Source organism: Stegodyphus dumicola, chromosome 1, assembly GCF_044657685.1.
Source record: "Stegodyphus dumicola isolate Sdum_Otavi_A_Nest chromosome 1, ASM4465768v1".
In the NCBI taxonomy this organism is placed as follows: domain Eukaryota; kingdom Metazoa; phylum Arthropoda; class Arachnida; order Araneae; family Eresidae; genus Stegodyphus; species Stegodyphus dumicola.
In genome coordinates, this window is record NC_140768.1 from 81,658,912 (window position 1) to 81,677,787 (window position 18,876).

At 32.9% G+C, this 18,876-nt stretch overlaps 2 protein-coding genes across 4 annotated transcripts in view; one reads left to right on the plus strand and one right to left on the minus strand.

The window, feature by feature from the left end:
- Positions 1-18,876, plus strand: part of LOC118191660 (uncharacterized) — a 147,385-nt gene that overhangs the window by 90,591 nt on the left and 37,918 nt on the right. The window lies entirely within an intron of this gene.
- w (eye pigment precursor family transporter white) overlaps positions 1-18,876 on the minus strand; it is a 105,235-nt gene that overhangs the window by 37,798 nt on the left and 48,561 nt on the right. For all 3 annotated transcript variants that reach the window (XM_085816988.1, XM_085816994.1, XM_085816996.1), the window contains 2 exons: positions 5,894-6,129; positions 739-810 (listed from right to left, as the gene is read on the minus strand). In XM_085816988.1, the coding sequence (XP_085673114.1) occupies positions 739-810; positions 5,894-6,129 (308 nt within the window). The remainder of the gene's footprint in view (positions 1-738; positions 811-5,893; positions 6,130-18,876) is intronic.

Consider the following 18,876-nt stretch of genomic DNA (forward strand, 5'->3'; position numbering starts at 1 on the left):
TCGATTTCCCTGCTGTCTCCAGATATTAAACTTATGAACATTAGATGTTAAACTGATTCTAGCTTCTCCACTGAAGAGAACATCAGACTCTGATATTTTCTGCTCCAGTTTAGGCGGGCTTTCTTTTGAATTGAATGAAATACAAATTATTGTATGTTTTAGCACAAAGTCTTCTTTTACGAAACCGTATACTGTTTGATAAGACATGAAAATTCTAATAGTGACAGCAAGTTCTAAACTCGGCTGCACAGCGGTGAAATTCCTTTTGTTATAGGCAGTTATACACAGTAGCTGATCTGCAGAAACATGTATTTTTTTAAGCTACCTTTTACCAACTCCTACAAATTATAATATTTTTAGTTTTTAAGATTTTAATTAGTTTTCAAGTTGTTTCCAGCGAACACAGATCCTTTATCCTGAAATATTCAGCCATTTTTCAACCTGCCCAGCTGCCTGCCTTACTTCTAAACCAAGCTTTTATTTAAAAAAGTAAGTGTTTGGTGCGCTGCTCAGAATCTCTGCTCTCTAACGAAGTCAGTAGAATTTCAACTTTAAATACTTGCTCTTCCTTCATTTGCATTTAACCGCGATTCTGAAAACACGTTCTGGCATAAAATTCTAAGCTGAAATTAAGAAGGATAGGAAAGTGACTAACTGTTAAAAATTTAGGATAAACCTTACAACGTGTGAAAAAGAAAAAAAAAATGTTGCTACTCTAAATTAAGAAGACGTACTTACTTCTAAAATGACTTCGTCAACACGTCTCATTCTCTCCTTGTAAGACAAGTGTTTATCCATTCTCAGCAAAGCCTATAAATAAATACTTGAATTTCATAGTCTGGAAGAATTAAAGCTCTGAAAAAACGTTAATTAATTAAAAAAAAAAAAAAAAAAAAAAAAAACATAAGATATTCAATATCGGTCACAATTTCTAGTCATCATCTGTACAGAAACTGTTTGCTAAATTTTATTTTTTCAGACTTTTCTTTTGTTTAAAATATGAAAGGAAATAAAAGATAAGTTTTCCCTTTCCAGAACCGAAAACTTTCTTTTAAATTAAGTTTCCATATTAAATTACTATGCATTCTTCTGCTTTGCTTGCCTCGTGCTATGAAACTGCCACTTACCTCTCTCTCTATCATCCATGGTACGTCTTAAGACGTATAGTTGAAAGAACGTTACCAAGATTGCGTGCATATTGCTTCCACGATGATGTGTGAATAAGAATGTGTATCTCAGAATTAGTTCTGTAGCAATAAAATGTTTTATCTAGTTAATTATGACTATGTTATTTAATTATATCTTATGTTTAAATTATGTCTTATTTTGTAGGTTTTAATTTATTTCAAATAGAAACGTTTCATACTTTTGCATGAAAATCTCCCGAAGATACACCACTCAGCGAATAGTATCCAGTTAGGCCACTTCCATGCTCAAAGGCCTCTTCAGATCTAATTTAAGAAGCAGTTACAAAACAAAAGCCGCTCATTTAGGCAATTAAAAACGGGAATCGTAATTAAATTTCTAGCAAAATGTTTTTATTTTTAGTGAAAATGTGTGCTGATCCTATCTCCGGAAATTTTTCACTTAAAAATATGAAATGCGTTTTTTAATTAATTAAGTGGGTTCAATACTTAACTAATTAAAATAGTATATAAAAGGTCAAATTTTCGATATTTAAGAAAATAAAACCCACAGCTACCTTTTTTGAAGATCCTTGTATTGAACTACTAAGATTATACATTTTTTTTTTCTGGAAAAGCGCAACAACAATTTTCTCCGGAAATTATTACTTAATACCATTAATCACTAAGTTTTCAGTTGGGAATAATTTATTCATGATATTTATGCAGAGTTACTTTTAATATGGGAGTTTTCCGGATAATTATTTAGCGAATATGATATTACATGTATATATATCAAAGACGCTTTCAGTAGCAAAAGTGAATACAAAAGAATTAGCAAATGCTAAAATATTTCATTTTAAGAAAATCAAGACGATGTTAAATTAAAAAAAAAAAAAAAAAAAAAAAAAAAAAAACTGAAAGGTTTCAGATTTTAAATTACGTTCAAAGGGGCTTTTTTTTTAACGTTTTGTGTGTTACCTTTATTTATTAAATATAATGTTCTTTGCATTTAAACCATAAAATTCAGTTCAGTAGCAATGTCGCAAAATAATTTCAAAATGAGCATATCTTTAGAATTTCCGATACACAGTTCCGTGCCCGCTGGAGATAAAAAGGTTTTTTCCCCCGCCGTTAGAGTGTTGCCATTGCTCGCTTTTAAATCATTGAGTTTGATACTCAAATATTCGTTAAAGGTTTACAAAATATGAAATCGAAAATAAAACAAATTACAAATTTCAAATTTAATCTTGCACATGCCCATATTCGTAGGAGGATTACGTCATTCAAAAATTCGATCCGTTGTTGTTTACCGTTGTTTTATCACAATGCGAGAAATATACATACATTTATGCAGATTTTTCATTATTTAATTTCTTCAAATATAATGCAGGATTCTAACATTTGGTGGCAACATTTTGAAAAGTTAAACGGACATTTATAGTAATTCAATGCAAAATCGCAAAACGAAAAGAATAGTCCTTCAGGGACAAAGCCCTTTTGGACTAATTAAGCAAAAAAAAGCAATCTAAGATTTTCTAAGGTTGAATTTTGTCTAATTTTATTTTTAAAATCCCTTATCTTGAAAGACCATTTAATTTAAATTTCATGTTACTTTTTCAGTTCTATTCTTTCTCTAGTTTACACAGAAATATTCACTTTTTATGCCGTTCTTGATTCAAATATTTTATGCGCAAAATGTTTGAACGCTTTAAAGAAACTTATGCTTAAATAAACGTCTACATATTCTCTGCTATGCGTGTTTCATCATTAAATTCTTTCATAAGATGGGAAATAAACGAGACTTCTAAAAGCTGAAGTAAATAAACACACAAAACTTCATAACAATCCAAGTCTGGGGGTATTTTTTAAAAATAATTTTGCATGCTTTTGCAAGAGATTAAAAAAAAGCATGAAAAAAAAAAAAAAAAAAAAAAACGAAATATTTGTTTATTTCAACTGGTCAGAATTTGCATACTGAACAATGTTTTACTTGTTTCATGTAAAATTTTAGGAAAGGATTTCAAATGCATTAATGAGACTTAAAATATCATGAAAGATTTAACAAGAAGTACATTAAACTCTGTGTAAGACTGTATCATGAAATGGTACGTTTCGTAAACAGTAAATCGGAGATGAATTAAATGAAGAAATGCAAATCTGTTTTCCTTTGTTCACAATCATTTTGCTTTGTTTTTTTCTTTTTGCCTTATTAAAATCGATCTTTTTTTAAATTAATTTTGGGACCATAAGACAAGTCTCGAGGAATAACTTAATTCAAGAATTCCCAGAAGTGGCCTATTGATAAGACTATTGAACACTGGTAGTTAGATTCAGGTTCAAATGTGTGTGAACGAGCTGACTGCATGAGCTTGTTTTCATAGTTTTCGCCGTGTAGAACGTAAATAAAAGCTTGTTCTTCTTTGGAAATCTTCCTTGATACATCCTTTCCTTAGGGAGAGAACTCTCGCATGCGTGCAAAACCACCCGGATATTTTAACAAGCGAACTACCAAGGAATTCCTGCACCTCGAACAAGGCACAAACTGGAAACACAGAATCATTTTATTCAAAATCTTTGTCTCTGAAACGTTTTGACTGCTTTTAATAAGTAAGGAACTGGGAGGTTCTTTTCAAGAAAGATTAACACATACGTGTGCAAATTTTTACGAGTACACATATATATATCATTGGGAATATTTTTAACATGGAATTCTGTAGAAATATTTTTAAACTTATTTTTTACATACTTACGTATTTAACGAAAAGAATGTTTTCCGTGTTTCTGCCAGTCTTAACTTTGCAAAATAGTTAAACCCAAATATCAATTATTACTTTCAAATACAGGGTAAACCTAAACAAGCGGGCAAAACGTTAGGGATGACAGAAAACAGCTATACGAGCAATATTCGTCATAGAATGTATGATCGGAACGCAAACGGCAAACTGTTAGGTGACATTGTAAATAAATGGTAAAAAAGGATCAATCCTCGCACCCAACGGCATTTACAAGCATCCATGTCTTCTCCGAAATTCGAAACCGAGCCCCTCGGCACGGCAGTACGCGATGCTAACTACTATACCGGGTTGGGCGGATTATTCTCTTGTAAACTATGTTACTGGTTTTACTCTTCCGATTTCTCTGTTTGGAGTTAGCTGCAAGTTTCCATTCTGATTGCCTTAGGGATTAGTTAAATATAGCTTATAAAAGCCTATAGTAGCTATACAAGTATATGTATGTGGTATTAAGGTACCCAAAGACATTTTCAACCGTGGATCGCCGAGAGGATTGCTGGTTATACGAACCACGAAATTTCCATGGCAATGGATTGGTCGAGGTGGTCCCATAGCTCGGTCACCAAGATCACTGGATCACTCGTGTTTGGACTTTTACTGTGAGGCATATGAAAAACCTAATATACAAGTGCTCCACTGAAACCAACATGGTTCTAGTCGACAGGATCGCTGTTGTTGCCGACGATATTCGGTAAATGCCTGGTGTCTTTGGAAATGTGCGTCAATCCCTGTCTTGCGGGTGTAAAACGTGCATTTCAGCTGGCGGAGGATCTTGTGAGGAATTTCTACGAGCATTTCTGTGAATAAAATGTTTTCTGGAGTACTTCCTCTCATTCTTGTGTTAATTTTTTAAATGCGACAATGGAAAACTACCCTTTAACTTCTCACCGCTACCATACATTCTATGACGAATATTACTCGTATAGCTCTGCCTTCTATCACCACCTATAGTTTTGCCCATTAGTTCAGATTCACCTGTATAATTATTTATGTTAAACGTTATACTTAATAGCCCATATTGGATAAAATTTAATTTTCAGTTCAGTTTAATCTTAAAGTTCTTAAAAATATAATTAATTTATTCAGCTTCACATTCTATGGAAAACTAGTTTAAATTAGCATTTATACTTATTCATTTTCTCATACTTTTATTTTATATAATTCCTAAAATTTAACAATTCAGATACAATTCTTAATCAAAATTTAACGAAGCGTGCTTGCGAAACAGCTGTTCTCAAGTTAAGCATTCTTCGCAAATTGTATATGCCGCAAAGTATGCGTCGTAAGATTTATATCATCGATAAAATCACAAGTCTATATAAACATAAAATTTAAAAAATGTAAACGTAAACATAAACATAAAGAATTTAACATTATACATGTATAAATTTAATTATTAATTTTCCATTTATCATTACCTCCTAGGAACGAAAATATAAAACTATTAAAGACTGAAACTAAGAAATGTTAATACTTAAAAGGAACTACGCTAAAACTACTAAAAAACTTTTAGTAAATTTTAAAAAAGTTTAAAATTCGTAATGGTATGATTAAAATTGTACACTTTAAAAAGGAAAAGAAGAAAATTGTAATGTTAGAAATTATAACGGGTAATGGTTGCATCAAACTCTTAAGGGAAAATAGTTCTAATTAAAACAGGACTTAACAATAGATCCGAAACAAATCAGGAAGAAGGTAAATAGGGAGGGAAAGTCAGAAATGGGAACATTTAAAAAATATTATATCTTTATGTTATGGTATCAATAAGTCTTCATGTCATAAATACATTACGTCCAAAGGAGACATCAGAAACCAAATTGGAGTAAAGTAGCGCTCGAAAATTCAAAATCTACATTTTCTACAAAAAGTCCTTTTCATGATTTAAGTATTCAAATTACGTTTAGGAAATGCATTAACTCGATTCTCAGTATCTTCAATTAAGCACGAATATCAAGAATACTGTCAAGAACTCACCTGGAAAACGAGATGTTCTTTAACTGTCAATGTACCAATGAATAAGTCATCTTGCTGGACATAGGCTGACAGCCTCGTCATAGATTCTCCAACATTTTCACCATTGACCAGCACTTCTCCGTCCACCGCAAGCCTACGAAGGTTTCTGCTAGTCAAGACGTTGAGGAGTGTTGTCTTCCCGGCTCCGCTGGCCCCCATGATGGCCAGCAGCTGGCCGGGCTTCACCTGACCGCTGACTGTAAAATGAAAATCGGGATGTTAGCTTGTTATTGTCTGACAGAACAAGGCCACCGCACTTCGTGGAGGAGGAAAGAGAAGGAAGGCGATTTTAATTTGTTTTCTTCTTTGCGCCGGATTGAATTATCACGAATGCCCACACAGCACATTTTTCCGTGACAGTGTATCGAAGACTGTTAACTTTTGAACCCATGAAGCTTGGGTAGTAATTGGAAGAGGCTTGATTATGGAGACTAAACAAATAAAGTATTTACATATGTAATGTCCAAGGTATTAGTTTAAATTAAGACTAATTAAAAAAATACCGTTATAATTATTTTTTGGCAAAAAATGTCTGTCTGGTTCATTTCAGCATATATTAGCAGTGCAAAAAGACTTCCAAATATCTGGACTAGTGAGATCAATAAGACTCAAATATCCGGATAGGCTGCTTTCCATCTGGATATTCGAAAAAATCCGGATAACTGAGCTATCTTTTTTTGCAGTGGGCTAAATATGTGCATCGCAAATGAGAGAATAATACTTTATTTAATCGTATTTAATAATAATTATATAATATATATTATATTTATTTTATCAAGAGAGTTTACACAAGAAATTGTATCTAACACAGATATACAGTTAAAAATAAATTAAAATACAATGTACGCTTTCTTTTAAAGACAAAAATCTAAACATGAAATCGTTTTCATTTGCTGAAACTTACATTTCATTTAAACTAAAATAAAACAATGCAATAAATTTTATATATATCTAATACTAAACTTGTAATTTTGTTTTTGTTTCGCTAAAAAGAGAAGAAAGGATATTTTATATGAGCGAAGCAAAATGAGTAATATATATCCATTAAAAGAAATTAAATCTAAAATATTATTTTTGGAATTCAGCCTAGATGCAGCGCATAATTGCTTTTCTGTGAATAGTTCAACTTTCAGATAAGCTTTCTGTAATTGTAGCTTTCTGTAATAGTAGTAAACGCAGCTGAGTTTAGTTTATTTGACATCATTGCATTATTACATAGAGCGAAATATTATTTAAAATACCATGCATCGCAAATTGTAGCATGCATCGCAAATCGCTTCAACAAAAAACAAAAGAAATCTATAGATATTTATTGGTTATACCGGATCATATTTCTAAGGTTGTAATTTTGATGACAAGAAACAAAACATCAAAAGCAACTACCAAAGGTGAAAATAAACAACAAATTAATTTAGAAAATTCATATTTCTGACACCATTATTTAGCAAATGAGTAATTTATTATATACTCTGGCATTTAACAGATGGGTGACTGAGTAATAGTGCTGAGCATTCATAATTTGTCCCTCGTTAGGCTTGCGACAAACAATCCAGCTGCGTGGGTTTCTTTTCTCTCTGTGTAATGTGAATATGACACTGCCTTCCTTATAAAGTCTTCCACGAAGAACTATATGCGTCGTGGAAATTCCGCATTACGTGGTAGTTTTAATTAAAGATTTAATTAAATTTAAATCAAAGTGAGACTACTCATACCTATGTAGAGTCTTTTCTGTTTGATATATTTTTTTTAACTTGGTGTATACGCTATATGGACAATGTGAAAAATAAACCTGCAATAAAAATAACATTTAAATTTCGACCACCGTGCAAAAATGACACATAAATAAAAAGAAACATGAAACATAATTTAATCACAGCATTTGTTCTGTGCGCACTCCATTTGCGTCAATCACATGTTCGAAGCGAATTGTAGCACATTCAACAGTAGCTGAAGAGTTTCGCGTTAAATTTCTGCAATGTGGGTTGTTATGCTTGCTTTCAATTCAGACAGAATCGGCATGCTTCCTTCACAGCACAATCTTTCGGGAATCCCCATATAACCAGAAGTCACAGGAACTCAAGTCGAAGAATCAGGCATTCGGAAAACTTCTCAAAATTATTCAATAGTAACCAAAGTCAGTACAAAGCAGACCCTTGACTTCTTGCCCTATATGGGGTATTGCACCATCTTGCATAAAAATAGAAGTCTCTAAATATTCTCGTTCTTGTAAGATCGTGTAAGACTCTCATTAACAGGTGCTCGTGACGGCTCATCTTTTAATGCTTTGACGAAAAGTTCTTAAAGAAAAACGGATCAAGAATGAACCCGGCAGTCAAATCTCACCTTGCAGTCATGTAAACAGAATGCAAAGGCATTTCACATATAACATTAGGACTTGCAGTATTCCAAATGCGACAGTTATGGGTATTTATTCTTTTGTCTAGGACAAAATTCGTTTCGTTTAATCACAAAATGTTCTAAGAACATGCAATGTCAACGGCTATTTTCGCCAAAAATCGGAAAGTAAAATTAATGCATTGCAGATCTTGAGACTGCATCCTTTGCATCATGTGCATGTTGTATAGATAAGACTTTGAAAAGTTGATCGCAGAAGTTTTCGTACTATAGACCAAGGGATAGAAAAATCCCGCGACACCGCTAGAGCACTTCTCAATGAATATCGGAAACAAGACTCTCTGTCAACCATAGCAATAGCGACTGCTAGCACAATTTCATTTGAAATCAGTTTTTGTTCTCTTCTTAGCAGAACATTCAACTGCTCACTCTCTTCAAATTCAGTAATCATTTTTTTCAAACCACTTTTGCGCCAACTTGACCAAACAGACTTATTCAAAACGACTTAACAGAAAAGCTCAAGTTTTCTTCTCTAAGGCAAGGTGGCGAATGATTTTAGCGGGATTTAATGAGAAGAATTCCATAAAGAGACAGACTTATACGTTACACATGGAGAAAACCAGTTCATGCGTCAGGAACCAATCAGCGGCTGACTATAATCTACTGGAGAAATTTAATAACTCAAATATAGTCTGTTAATGTTAGTAGTTACTTCAGGGTCGTAGTGACCCTTCATTTACGATCGTAGCGTAAGGAACTTTAACAAATTAGAGGATTCGCCTTTTTTTCCTCAGCAGTCTTAACCATGGTTATGAAGATCCTGGTCTTAAGCCTGGTTATGGTTTGAGATGGATGGCTTTTAAGTTGCCTTCTAAAGCAATATAATGCGATTATGGTAAAGCCTCGAGTGCTATCTGCCTAAGGGAAAGGAATGCCTTCGTGGAGGACTTTCTAAGGAAAACTGGCTCGTATACACGTTACACATGGGGAAAACCACGAAAACGCCCATACAGCCAGCCCGTTCGCGGGATTCGAACCTCAGACCGAACTACCAGTGTTCAGCGACTTTACCGCTCGGCCGCTGGTGTCCGTAAAGCACACGAGGGCTATTTTTACTAAAGGAAGAGATGCCTTAGTGGATGATTTTTTAGGGAAATTAACTTGTATTCACGTTACGCATGGGAAAAATCATGAAAACCAACCATGCGACCAGTCCGTTTGCCTGCGATCGATCCCAAGTTGAACTTCCAGTAATCAGCGGTCTTAACCACTCGGCCACTGGTGGGATTAAAGTAACATAGTATACCTGCTGTTTTATTAATTTGATTATTAGTGCACAACTAGAGTTGCAAGCAACGGCGTACTAGCGCACTTATCACGCAGCGCAAGCGATGTGTTACAATAGACAAAGACACAGACAGTGTTCGTCTCCCTAAACTTTTATTAGATCTTTTTTTTTTTTTTTTTCCATCTGTTAATGCCATCAATGTAAAGTACAGAGGAATGTTTTGCTTTGAATTCAATGTATATCTTTTTTTTTGCAATTAACTCCCAATTAATTAATAAATTAATTAATGACTTATCTTGGTTTATAATATCATGACGTCCTGTGGATTATATACGCTGTTTTATACAGTAAATTAGCAAGCAGTATTGCATTAATTGTGAGGAATTTGTGTTCTCGAGATCTTTGGATTATTAAACGTTTATAAAAAGAAAATATTCTGTTGCGGATTCTTCTGCAATATACTAGATTTAAGAATGTTCAATAAATGGGCAAATTTCTTTACTATACATAAGTATACAGAAGCAGAATGCTTTATGGTGCTTTGACACAAAAAATGATCATAAGCATATAAATGCATTAGTATCCCTTTCTCAAGTATCAAATGACGCTTTACATAAACATAAATATACTTTAAAATTTAAAGTTCACCATCTTGAGTTTTCACCTTTAATAGTACTAGGCAGTTAATCAAATTGTTAATTTGTATTTTTTAAGTCCAAAGGGGCTTTGCCCCTGAAGGCCTGTTGCTTTTGTTTAGCGATTTTGCGTAGAATCACTCTGAATGTCCGTTTTTACTTTTCAAACTGTTGCCACCAACTATTATCGCCCTATATTATATTTGGAGAACTTAAATAATGAAGCATCTGTATAAATGTATGTATGTTTCTCGCATTGTTATTAAACAATAGTACCTAGAACCATCCAATTTTGAATGACGTAATCCTACTGCAAATATTAGCATCTGGAAGCCCAAATTTGAAATTTGGAATTTGTTTTATTATCAATTTCATAATTTGTAAAACTTTAACGAATTTTTGATTAAAAAACACAAGGATTTCAAAGCGAGCAATGACAACGTTGTACAGAAAAAAACATTTTTATCTTCAGCGCGTGAGACTATCTATCGGAAATTCTAAAGATATGCTCATTTTAAAATTATTTTGCGATATTGCTCTTGAACTGAATTTTATGGTTTAAGTGCGAAGAACATGATATTTAATAAACAAAAGTAACACACAAAATTTTAAAAAAAAACGCCCCTTTGGACGTAATTTAAAATCTGAAACCTTTCAGAATTATTTTTAATAGTACCTTTTATAGCTATACTAGGTTATTTAACTGTGGCTAAGCTCTTTAAAATGCTGTCGTAGGAGTCTTCATGCTTTTTTATTTGGATAATTACAAAATAGTATACAAAGGATCTCAACCATAAGAAAGAAATGCTTTCACTGATAATTTTTTATGACAAATTGGCTCGTATTTATGATTCACAGATTTCATAAGTGATTTTCTCAGGAAAACATTATATCATACATGGAGTCTCATGCAGCCTGCAATTTGGGTGAACTATTAATATTTCGCAGCTTCAATCTCTCAGCAGTCCCTTATCACCTATTATAAGCTTAATGCATATATGATGAATATATTCTTAAAAATTCCATATAACATTAATGGGAAAAATTGGACAATTAATTGAAAAAAGGTATTTAATGGACATATCTATTAAAATATGCATGAATGGGATTGGGTATCAAATTTTTATGATAATTAAATTTTAAGTTTCATGGTATATGAGAGACAAAAAGAGTTTTCTTTCTATTATCTTTAAATTCTGAAATTATTAGTATTCACACATTTTCAGCAAATAATTGGTTTTTATTGCCCTATCTACAGAAGTACCTTATACATGATAAAATTAAGCTTTCGAAATGTCAGAACATTCAGATTATAATTACACTTGATAGTAATTTCAGATATAAACACATTTTTAATTTCTTAACTACGACAACGCAAAACTGACTTTCATCTGTCTGGAATACTTTGCCCCAATTAAAGCAATGAATTAAAATTTTTCATATTTGGACTTCTTTATAAAGGTTAGGTTAGGTTATTCAATTTCGGCAAAGCCTCAAGGGCTATCTGCCTAAGGGAAGGGATGCTTTCGTGGAGGGCTTTCTAAGGGAAACTGGCTCGTATACACGTTACACATGGAGAAAACCACGAAAACACCCATGCAGCCAGCCCGTTCGCGGGATTCGAACCTCGGACCGAACTACCAGTGTTCAGCGACTTTACCGCTCGGCCGCTGGTGGGCTCTTTATAAAGGACTTCGTAAAGAAAGTTTGGTTTATAGCCATATTAAATATGTGAGGAAAACATGAAATCCAGATGTAGCAAGCCCGTTCATTGGCAACTAAGTCCAGAACAAACTCTCAGTGCTCCGCGGTGTTATATATCTGAGTTAATTCACAGGTACACAGATAAATTGTTTAATTAGATAAGAATGTTTTCGAAAATATACGATTGAAGAACTTTTCCAAGGAAAGCTCGTTTACGCTTAGGGAAAACCAGAAAGCAATCACACAGCTAGCCCGCCCAACAGTTGGGATAGAGTCCAGGTCAGATTAAGTAACATAATAACGTACTAGATCACTATATGCTTCATGGGGAAATGCGTTCGCGGAGAACTTTTTGAGGAAAACTAGTTCATATTAATATCGCGAAAAAAAAAAAAAAAAAAAAAAAAAAAAAAACCTCAAAAGCCCATGCACTCAGTCTTTTAAAGTCAGTGGAAATAGAACATGGGAAGAACTATCAGAGGTCTCTAGACTTATCCACTTGGCCTCTAATGACCCAGAACAAAAATATCAACTTTCAGTGGCCTTATCCGATCTTTCAGAGGTGGGCAGCAATATTTTAAATGAAAATGGTAGGATAAAAAAATTGGCGAATTTTTTTTAACAACAACAATTCTTGTAATCTGAAGCCGTATCAAATAACAAACGGGGCTACAGTTATCCACTTACAAATCCTAATTTCCTGATTTTTATTTATCATAAAATATCGCTTAAAGAGCAGTTCTAAAAAGATACCAATTAATGAAGGTGTTCAGTTATTTACCCTTGCAAGAGGGGGGATCTCCAGCATCGATCGATTGCCTGAAGTTTCTCATCACGATCTTCACGTATCACGTGATGTCTTACAGCTGGTGTAGAGGCAGGTGCGTCACGCATCGCACATCTTTTCTCGTGCTTGGTGCTCGATTGAAAGTTGCTTGTGGCTTGACGGGCGTGTTGCTTGTTTGCTAGCTGGAGCACGTTTCTAGGTGGCAGTTGGATTTAATGAATATTGTGTGACCTCTATTTTCATGAGAAAGTTCTCAGTGTCACAGATAATCAAAACATACACAGCGTGGAATAATTTCTTGATGAGCAATTTCACAGTTAAATGTTTATATTATACAGGAAGAAATTGACTTTTATATTGAACTGCAGAGAGCTTTATTGCACAGAGTTCTCCCAGATCTAGCATTACAGGAAATTTTATAGGATTATCTTGAAAACTTTACCCCTTGTTTACAGTAAGTACACACGGCAGTCGATGCTGCAATCGCTATAACACATATTCGATGAAAGTTCGATCAATATTATTATTTTACAGCAACTGAAAAGAAAATGGCGTCAAATTCTTCTTTCAGATGCTGCAGGGCGATCGTCTTCTCGGTGTAAACCAAGATTTTTAAGCTATTTACCTCAGTAAAAATTAAATGCTAATAATGGCTTTTTGGAGGACACTGAATACTTCCGTTCTGGAAATTACCGATTAATCCCTATTATCCATTTTATTCAAACCTTAAAATGATTACCTTATCCTCAAGAATAATAAACTCCGCAAATTACTTTTAAGGTACATAATTGAGGAGATAATCAAATTTACATTATTTGATGAATTTATAAATAAAACAACTAGATAGAGTTAAGCAAAGCATATTAACTGTTGGTAGCTAAAAGCACACTCATTATTTTCATAAATGAACCTACTTTTCAAGAGGAAATGTTTAAATGTGGCTAAAATGTTTCTTCAAAATTTTTCTATAAAAACTGTCGTTTAGAATCTCTCTCAGAATGATAAGAGATTGCATGGCATTTTAAAGATAGAAGATCAAAATTCCATGTTATAAATAATAATTACCCTTTCATTAACAATAATAGCTATAGTAGATACCTCTGCACAGCAAGCTTTTCTTCTTATACCGCTTATAGAAAGATGAGGTACGATATTTCAGTCTCATGCAAAATATTTTTTTTTTTTTTTTTACGGGACCATATTAATCGAGTATTCTTTTAGGAATGGCCGAATAGACAAGACCGTAAACACTGCTAATTTGACAAAGTTTCAGATCCCGCAAAATGGTCTTGCTGGTTGGATCGCTTCGTGGGTTTTCCAGTGTGAAATGTAAGCACGGGTAGATTTTTATTATATCATCTTCCACGAGTGCATTCCTCTCCTTAGGTAAACAGCCCTCGTGTTCTTTGCGGTATTCAACTAAACAAATAATCTGATATCCAGTTTTTTTAAACTAGAGTAACGGAAAGACCATTAAATCTCCCTTTTGTTCACAAGGCAGTTCTGATTTAGAATTAATTTATTTTAAAGCTATTTGAATATGAATGTCTTATGAACTGCATTTAGATGAATGATCTTGCTTTAAAAATCCTTACTTCATATTTTATTCAATTTAGTTGACGGATACAACTTAAGTTTCTGATTTTATATTCAAATTAAACCATATTCATTAAAAAAATTAATTTAAGACAGTTTTTAATTCGTGATACACGAAAGATAGCTGCCATTTAGTTAAAAAAGTGCAATGAATAGAAGGTTTAAAAAATTTTAATAAGCAAGTTATTAAAATTATTGCGATTTTATAATAACAATTTTTGAAGTTAAATTAAAATTATGTTATAAGAAAATGAGACCGTTAAAGGACTGAAATCTTTAGTTAATTATTTTACTAATTTCGCATAATTATAACAAATGCGATGAATATTTTCAAACAAAATTAAATTCATGAAATATGCAGACAATTCACTTTATCGATTACAGTAAGACAAAAATATTTTTCTGTATTTTTAGTAGTATTGTATTTCACAATAAGAAAAAGAACAATTCTTTTATCTAACAAAATACTGATATAAAAAAGTAAATAGGGCTCCTTAATGGTAAAAATTATGTATACAAACCCTAAGATAACAAATCAGTTTAGTAAAACATAATAGAATAAAATCTTACATTCAAAATAATAAAGAGAATATAAACCAAGATTCGGAAAGATTATCTTTTAATAGATTAAAAACTAAATACAAATTCTAGAATCATTTATATACAATACATCTCTTCAAATTACCCAGAAACTGATAAAGAACTCCTCAGTTTATCTTCCCTTGGATAATTCAGCGCAGTATGCCATTTAAAAACAACAAAGAAGTACGGCTTAGAGGCAGGGCTGTGGAGTGGGTAGGGAAAATGTCCGACTCAGACTCCTGGAATTTTAATGACTCCGATTCCTTCATATATATGTAAACATATACACATAGGTACAGCTTATTTTTTTAATAAAAGAAGTAATAGATGCTACAGAAAAAAATTATGTTTAGCAAATTTTTTATATTAATTAGCATTTATTATGAAATGGAAAAACTGGCATTAGTAATTTCTAAGAAACAGTAAAACTTCGGCAAGATCTTCTTTGTTAGAGGACCATACATCCGATTTGATAAACTTCAGAACTAAGAAGAGTCTTTCCACACTGACTTGATTAGGAAGAAGAGCTCTTACTGTTAGGGCTATTTCCTTTAACTTTTCAGGATAGATTTTTATAAGTTTTAAAAGAAAGAGTTGTCTTGCAAGAGCAATCATATTTATCTATTTCTTCACATTCCGTGTATAGATCTTGTTTGTATTTTTTCATTTTTATATCTAAAGGCGCTTGGTTGTTTATTTTCATTCGCTTTCCCTTATCCTTTTCAATATTATTCAAATATTTCTCAAAATCTAATTCACCAATGGAAGAGGATGATAGAGACTCGGTTGCAATATCTGCAGTTTGACTGTCCTGATTTAAATACTCCAGTTGTTCTGAGAATAATTTCATTCTTAATGAAAGTTCAGAGGTGGCTTTCTTTGCCTTTTTAATTTGTTTGTCATCCAACAAAATTCGGCGTTTTGGATCTACGTATATTGAACCCAGCACGATCTTATTGTCTAGCAAACTAGTTTCCCTTTTCTTCATAGAAGAAATGATCCCTTTTGCAATAAACCCTCCATTTCGGAAAGAACAAACATCGCATTCTTCCAGTTTTGCCTCGTGTTAATTCTTCAGTTTGTAGCTTTTTGGTGGCTATATACAGTATAGAAAGAAGAGTTTTCAATTCTGCAAGATCATTTCACAGTAATCATCCCACATGTTTCACTAACATCTCTGTTAGTGAAACATTAGGGTTATATAGATCTTCTAACATTCTCGTCTCCTGTTAATTCTTCAGATTGTAGCTTTTTTGTGGCTATATACGATGTTGAAAGAAGGGTTTCCAGTTCCGCAAGATCATTCCACAGTCTTTCTGTTAGTGAAATATTAGGATTATTTATATCTTCTGAAAAAGATCTTAATCCTAAGAACGACTGTATCATCAAATATGTACTTCTCCATTGCATTGCTCCTTTTCCTGCTCGCTTCCTAAGGATGGCATCAATTTTGGGAGTTCTTGCCTAAATTCCCCAATGAGATTAGTAGCTAAATGAATCAGTTTAATCAATAATAGCAAATATCACTTCCATCCTGCTCCCTTATATTTATTTAATAAATAGTTATTTTCTATTTTATTGGCATATTAGTAATGTATATAGTTCATAAATAAAAACATTAACTTTTTTTTTCAATTCACTTCAAATTCAAACTGTTCAACAAAAACTGCAGTCGGAGTCGACGTCTTTTTTAGTGACTCCTTTCACCCAATAATTTACCCAACCCTGCTTAGTATAACTTATAAAATTCGGTGACCGGAAAAATGCTCACAAGTATAAGATCTCGCAGAAAAAAAGCCCACAAGGAAGTATGCCCACACAGAAAAAAGCTCACATGGAAAAATGCTCACACGAAAGAAAGCTCATATGAAATATGTTCACATGGACAAATGATCACATTAACCTTTTCATGGGCGGTAAATAAAAGCATGAAAACTGTAGTAAAATTTTGCATGTACTGTAATATTTTATACCTCTGCACCTGTATGACATTTTTTCCTGTAACTGCCAATAATTAATTTTTGTTTTTTTTACTCTACTTTTGCATACCTTTGATGTGTATCTATAGAAATTGATGTTTGGATGTAGATATTCAAGTTTGGAGCCGCAAAAGTTGTAAAATTTCTGCAGAAATTTAAAATTTTAGAAATAAAATTAACATTTTTAAGCACTTGCCTCTCAGTTGAGCATTATGAAGCAGCCTTCGAAAAATCCCCTAAAACCACAGATTGTTGCGAAGGCTTTTATAAGGCACTAAATTCATTATTTAATTGTAGCCATCTCAGTATGTGGTTTTTATTTGACGGACTGAAAAAAGATTTAGCCTCTCAACGTTTGTTATTAGCTAATGTAAATACAGGATGCACTGAAGTAAGTAATGAAAACTTACATTTAGTAATCTTGAATCATGTAAGAAACTATGATGAAATCGATGATAAAATTAAATATGTTACATAATTTAAATAAAATAATCATTTCTGTTTGTTTATTCTTCTGAATGTTTATATTATAAAAGGTGTAACTTACATTTATTATTATTTTATTTTCTTAAAATTAAAATTGTAATAATTTTCACTGTATATTGTGTTTCATTTTTACTTCCTTTCTCCTCTCCTTTTCTTAATTCAAAACGGCCCATTTGTTAATCTTACATAGCAACTGAATCTACACATAAGTTATACAGTTTTTGAAATAATTACTATAGATGTTTTGGTAATTTAAATAATATTTCTTTAGGAAATTCAAGTAGGTGCGCATATGTTCAAATCGATTAATTATTGATTCATTAATGTAAGAATATTTCTGTGTGAATTATTTAAAAGTGGGCTTATTTCCATGTGAGCGTACTTCTGTGTCAGCTTTTTTCCGTGTGAGCATATTTCTAAGTGAGCATTTTTCCCGGTGAGCTTATTTCTATGTGGGCATATTTCTGTGTGGGATTTTTTCCTATGAGCACTTACACCTGTGAGCATTATTCCTGTGAGCTTTTATTCTAGGACCATAAAATTCATTTACCACTAGCCCAGAATTTTAACTGACACTTTATTTTATCTGGAACTCTACTAAAATTTCTTTACAGTGTATTTCATACATTATAAAAGTTTACTAAGAGTAGTTATCGTATTTTAGGTTATTTATTGTTACATAGCACTTGAGGGCTAGTTACCTTTGGCAGAGAACTCCAGGGGTTATCTGCTAGGATAGGGATCTCATCAATGGAGGACTGTGGGAAACTGATTGGTACTCTCGTTACACACGAGAAAAATTTCGAGAATTTCCATGAAGCCTAAAGCGCACTGGCCCCTAAGAGAGGTAGTTGCATGGAGTTTCGTAATTTTTCTTATATATAATGAAACTGCCAGCCAGTTTTAATTAAAAAGTCCTCCACGAAGACTTGCCTTCCCTTGGAAAGATTATCCTTCAGCGCTTTTTCGTAATCTAAATATTGTTGGAAGTTTTTCCGAAATAGAAGCATTAATATTGCACATGAAAACAATCACTAAAATTTAATGATGGTAATTAATTCATTAAGTTGCTGGTAATCAAGTTCAGATTAGGTTATGTTGCATACAATACATCACTTCAAATTAATTTTATTAATTAATTGATTAAGGTAAAGCAACCCAAGGGCTATTTGCCTATGGGGAAGGTACCTCTCTGGAGGAGTTTGTGAGGTAAATTGGCTCGTATCCATGCTACACATGAAAGAAACCACAAGAACTCTCATACAGCCAGCCCGTTGAATAGATTCGAACTCCCAGTGTTCGGCGACTTTACTACTTGGTCACTGGAGGTCATAAAGTGTACAGTATTGTTATTAACATACCATGACCATATCCTCTTGACCATTGTGTAGAAATAGTTTGTCCTGAACTGCATTACCAACTAGTGATGGGAAAATCCAACTAAGGATTTTCCTGGGTTGCCAAAAAAGTTAAAGTACTTTTGCTTTCTCAGTTCTGCTGCCCTCTCTAGAAAAAGATGTTTATATATGGTA